Source organism: Lupinus angustifolius, chromosome LG05 (assembly GCF_001865875.1).
Source record: "Lupinus angustifolius cultivar Tanjil chromosome LG05, LupAngTanjil_v1.0, whole genome shotgun sequence".
NCBI lineage: Eukaryota > Viridiplantae > Streptophyta > Magnoliopsida > Fabales > Fabaceae > Lupinus > Lupinus angustifolius.
In genome coordinates this window covers 23,506,138-23,512,297 of record NC_032013.1, presented here as the reverse complement: position 1 = coordinate 23,512,297, position 6,160 = coordinate 23,506,138, and the positions used below count along the sequence as shown (strand labels likewise).

Genomic DNA, 6,160 nt, shown 5'->3' with positions numbered 1-6,160 from the left:
TTTCACAGGATGAAAAGCCTACAATTAACCCTAATATACAAGTACTCTTCATTCGATGTGATAGTAGTGACAAGTAAAAGAGCTTAACTAAGTTTAATTACCCATCACCCATCTACTTATAGTAATTAATAAATTGTGATTGGGTTGTCGTGATTGTGTTAACTTATGATTAAGAAAAATTGCGAGAAAATACAATCATAATTAATTGTGATTGTAACAAATTGTACAAAATTGTGATTATAATTGTGGTTATCAACTATCATTTTATTTGAAGAAATATCTTTGACCCACTTAGAAAATTTTGGATTAATTAGTGAATACGTAATACCATGATGACTCTAGAGAAAAAGAAAGCAAGTTGTTATCAATGCCAAGAAATCCATGAAATGCTGCACATGTATTTGTCCATGCACACACATCATTATCTCCTACTAAAGTTTAGGATTTGAGAGGGAAAGCAAGAAAAAGAAGCTTTTTCTTCCTCTAGCTTGACCCATTTAATTAATTTCATGTTTTGTTGTCCAAGTATAACATACATTTCTGTAAAATACATATAAGGAATTTTATCATTTGAACATCTAAAATACTAGATTTCACTCAAGTATACGTTCTCTATTCATTTCAATTTAGCATATAATATACAACCATATAAATTAAAAGCTTGGGTTCCATAGCTCATAAAGTAAGGTATATATATATAGCTGTTCACGTCTTGATGAACAAACACCATGTATTAAATGGGAAATTAAATACGGAATAAAACTAACTAATCATAGCTTGAGCTACTTTATCATTAGGCATTGTGTACCCAAAAAAATTATCATTAGACATTAATCAATGAGCTTGAGTAGTTATGCTTTTACCAAAGTTAGAAATCAATCAATTATAACACTCATTCATCTGCAATGCTATAAGCAGCTTAATATATATGAGAAGAGGAGGGAAGGTGTCATACAAGAGAACAAAGTCAACTAAGTTGTATTGGTTTTTTGATACTACCAAAAGTATATCTTCACCTTATGGGTAAAGAACTAATCTTTTTTGAGGTACATGAATATTCCTCCCAACAAGTATCGTTTCCATGAACTGAACCATTAACCTTCTATTTATTTTGGAATCTAACAATGCCTTACACGAATAACAACCCATGAAATTGGATTCGTTTACAATAGCTTAAGTGATTTTTCACTTACATATAAATACTCTAGGTGGTTGATCTTATATATTTTATTTTCATTCAATGGTATAAATTAAACAACTGAAACAATTAAAATTAATAAAGTAAATTACACTGACACTCTCTGAGTTCTAACGAAATTATATAAACCATCCTTCATTTTTTTACACCTACACAAACCCCTAATTTTTATACTTTTATTACACTAAGCACCCTTCATGAGAAATAAGTGTATTCTTTTAAACAAAAAATATGATAAATACAATTAAGTTAAACAAAATATGGTATATTGTGGAGACAAATCCAAATAATATACAAATCATTGTATCTTTGTTATTTTTTGTTACAAAATGCATCAACAATTCTAAAGATATATTGTTTAAATCGCTCTTATACTATATCGTAACGAACAAATAATAATAAAGAACTATTGACTCTTATATTACTTGGACTTGTCTCCACAATATATCATGTTTTGTTTAACAAAATTGCATTTATCACATTTTTTGTTTAAAAGATGACACTTATTTCTCTTATAGGGTGGTCAGTGTAATGAAAATATAGAAAGTAGGAGTTTGTGTAACTATAAAAAATTGATGGATAATTTATGTAATTTCGCTAAAACTTGAAGATGTTAGTATAATTTCCTCAAAATAGTATCAACATTTGAGAGCGAGTATAATTAAAAATCAATTATTTCAGTTTAAAGTTTCAACTAAAGGAAAGAAAGGAAGAAAAAAGGGGAAGAAATTTTCCATTGTAACTTGGTGCTTATATATAGTTCTAAAATAGGCAATTATATTCATCTCCAATAATCATTCCACAAAATATTTAACATAATTCACATTTATAATTAACCCAGACCCAAAAATTATTCCTTGAGTTTATATTACTGGGTGGTGGAATCATCATTATCTTGTTCTACTTCAGAAGCAGGTTCATCTTCTTCTTCAAAGCCATCAATCCCATAAGCTGCATGGCCACTTCCAAAAGCTTTTATATGATCTTTAAGTGATCTCTTATGCTTGAAATCAGAGCCACAGATACAATACCAAAGCTTCCCACAATTCTTTTCATGTGTTCTCCAATCTCCCCTCACTGCAAAGGCCTTGCCACATTTTCTACACATGAAGGGCTTAATCCCATGCTTCCTTTTGTAATGTGTTTGAAGTGTTCTAAAATCTTTTAATGGCTTTGCTCTTGGATGATCAATGTTGTTTCTGCAACCTGGTGCACAACAATAACATGGAAGCCTTAACATTCCTGTTGGTTGGGTACCCCTCAGAGATTCAGGCCCTTTTCTGTACTGTGATCCATGCCCCCACATATGCATCTGAAAACCAAAAACAACAAAGTTCATAAGATAGGAAAAAGTAGACAAATAATCAGCAAAATGAACAAAAGTTGTACTAAACTTAGTGAAAAGGATGAAACTAGATGAAAAAATTCATCTAGCTTATGATTAAGAGGTTATTTTTTTCAGATTATTTTTAAGAAATAACCATTCTTGCTGCTCTAAAATCATAATCTTCAAAGGAGAAGGAAAATGTTTGATAACTATTTTTAAACACAACATTTTTAAGTTGGATTTTGGACATTAAAAATATCTGATTATTATCAATTAAAGAAGTCTGAGTCAAACATACCCTAAGTAAATCTTAAGGAATCATACTGAATGTGTAGTGTGATATTAAGAATCACGAAAGTGCTAAGATTTATTTGTGAGTATTGTAAATCTTTTTTTTCTTATGGTTAAATTAACTTATCAATAATCAAGAACTGCAGTTGATGTATGAACATTAGTTATCTCAGCCACTGCATCTTGGGAACAAATTTTATTTTATTTATCTTTGAATTTAATGAAATTTAGGTGACTATTTTTAGATTGTAACTCTCAGCGTAACGATGAAATTGTTTACCTTGTAACATGAAGATTATAAACTTAAATGCCGAATACAATCTCTTCACTTACTTGGATAATAAGGATATATACATCTAACCTTCCTAAATTCAGGTAAAGATTCATTTTTTCTGAGTTGGTTGCAATATCTGCAAAGGAAAAGGGAGGCTAATATGGAAGGTATTACCAAGGGAAAGAGAGAAAGGCTATAATCAATTATGTCCCATGTATGGGTCTTTCAGCCTTTCAGGTATAGAAGATGTTTGGATTCAGAGTCTCAGACCAAAGTGCCACAAAGAGAGCCACTAATTTTTTGTATGACTTTAATAATTATCTGAGTGGATGTTGAAGAAAACACTGCAAAATTTTCAGTTCTATTTGCAGCTACCAAAGCTAGCACAGACTTCAATGTATACTAAAGGCATAAGGAACATTGCTTGTCTTGTTTAATCAATGAAAGGGAAAGGTGCAATGATCCCAGTCTCAGTCTGAATCAGGAAAAAAAAATCAGAATATTATACAAATCATATAATATTAACCTGGTTTTATACCATGCAACAATGATTTTTAAAAAAAATAAAAATAATATACCTCCACTTTAATCATGAAAAAAATCAACATTGGAGGACAAGAAAATAAGTAAATATCTCCAAAGGGTAAGAAATGACTTTTTTAAATGAAAACAAAGAGAAGAGGAAAGAAAAGGAAGAAGAGAAGAAGAGGACAAGTAGTCCCAAAGATTTATAGCCAATCTTTTTCCTCTTTCAATCGAAGCATCAGAGAACCGTTAACAGTTCAAATCAGTGAAAGGAAGATATAGTCAGAAAGGAGGGACCAGAAGCAAAGAGAATCCATTTTTTTACCTTGAATTGGAAAAAAAGTGGAAGAAGAAAACTGATGCTAGAGATATAGAAAACAAAAGAAGAAGGAAAGCTTTTTAGCTTTGGCCATAGTTACCATATTCTCTTGCTAACCTTCTCAACCGCTTACAAGTCGAACAAAATCTTATCTTAGGAATTAGTGAGTTTAATTTATTCATCAGGTCCATCATATTCATATCAAATTACGGTAATTTGTACTTTATACTTTAGAAAAGAATAATAATAATATGAAAATTAGTGAGAAGTGAGAAAGTTGAAACCTGCATGTTATTGTATCTGTTGAAACTTTTGCAGCAAACAGGACAAGAGAACTGAGTAGGACCAATGAGAATTTGAGAAGGGGTAGGGATCCAGTACTGTCCCTTGTTGAGCCTATTGTTAAGCATGAAGATAGAAGAATCCTCACTACCATGGTCTTTATCATTGATCTCTGAAGAAGAAGAATTATTAAAGGAAAGCATAGTTGCCATCTCAGAAGCACTAGGGTTTGGTAAACCTATGTGTAGTGCAACAGTGACAGTGTTATCATCATGTTGTTGTTGTTGTTGTTGTTCTTTGTAAAGGTAGATCCTCTCTTCTACATCCATGGCAGTGCAAGAGAGATGGTTTTCCTCCTCTTGTTGCTCATTAAGAATATTGTTATTCTCTTTTTTCTTTGCTGGGCTAAGAGTTAAGAGAGGAAGTTCTTCTCTAAGAGGAGGTGAAGGAGGGTTAGTAGCTTGAGTTTGGTGGTGGTGGAAGTGGAAAAAGGTGGTGGTGGTGTCATTTTTTGTTGGGTTGATGAAGTTATGAAGATATGGATGATGATGATGGTGGTGGTGGTGGTGTTGAGAAGGGTTTGGAGAAGAAGAAGAGAAATGGTTGAAATGGAAGAAAGGAGAAGAAGAAGAAGAGAGAAAATTAGAGTAAGGATCAGCCATGAGTGTGAAAAGGTGAAGAGAGAGTGGGAACAGTTGAAGACTATGGTTGCTTTGATTTTATAGAGAAAGAGAGAGTAGAAGATGGCTGAAGGAAGTGGACGGTGGACATAGACAGAGAAAGGGTAAAGAGATTGTGGGTTTAGGACAAAATTAAACTTAAACAAATTTAATGTTATTAGTTAATCTTGTATAATAAATTCACTTTAATGAATCTTAATATTAGTAATTGGGTAAAAAAAATTAAAGTGTATTTATTGGGAATCGGAATTATTTACATTACTAAACACAGTTTTTCTAATTTTACTTCTGCTAATACTGAAGAGGAGTCTGACTCGTTTGTTGCATATTAATGATAATATGAGCAATGAGGTGTGAGGGATAGTATTGGATGGTAAATGGAAAATTTACAGATGTGATGCACCTTGACCGAAAAATTACGATTCTGGTGCACCTTTTAGAAAAATTATAAAACTAGTGTAACTTTATAGAAATCGGCAATGAAATTGCCGATTTATGTATTTTTTTCTCTCTCCTTTCCCAAAATTGGCACTAGAGAGGGAGTTTTATTAAAATATAATTTTTTTTAAACTCCCCCCTAAATCGTCAATGGGTACAGAACAATAATGAAAAACACACATAATATACTTTCATTACACACATAATTTTTTCATTACTGTGTTCTGTTATTAGTGTTAGGGTTGACAAAATTTATTATGTTGTGTGTTGTTAGGATTTGTGTTTGAAAAATTAAACCTTAAAACTAGAAAAAAAGAAAGTATAAAACTCCCCCATTGACGATTTAGGGGGAAGTTTAAAAAAAATTATATTTTAATAAAACTCCCTCTCCAGTGCCGATTTTGGGGGAGGAGGGAGAAAAAAAATACATAAAATTGCCAATTTCTATAAAATTACACTAGTTTTATAATTTTTCTAAAAGGTACACCAAAATCATAATCTTTCGGTCAAGGTGCACCATGTAAATTTTCTGAGGGTAAAGTTTGTCCCTCATTAACCCATTATTGGATTAATTTTTGGATTTTGATTAGTATTTAGATTTGAAAAACTCATAAATATATACTTGTTTGATTAACACCATTTAGATATAGGGATGTGTCCTGCTTGATTTTGTATAAAAATCTAATGTCTAAAGTTATAAAAAATAAATTGGGGACAAGAATCACAATGCTAAGAATTACTTTTGGACATTGAGCAAGTACACCATGATCAAGACTATTATGTATTCTATACAAGAATAAAAACTATTTTATGTAAGGATGGATGT

At 31.4% G+C, this 6,160-nt stretch overlaps 1 protein-coding gene across 1 annotated transcript; it reads right to left on the bottom strand.

Moving 5' to 3' along the window:
- Positions 1,935 to 4,986, bottom strand: LOC109348241 (zinc finger protein WIP2-like). The gene is made up of 2 exons (XM_019588554.1): positions 4,219 to 4,986; positions 1,935 to 2,510 (listed from the first exon to the last, which is right to left on the bottom strand). Exons 1-2 carry the CDS (start codon positions 4,876 to 4,878, stop codon positions 2,067 to 2,069), a joined length of 1,104 nt encoding a protein of 367 aa, XP_019444099.1. The 5' UTR covers positions 4,879 to 4,986; the 3' UTR covers positions 1,935 to 2,066.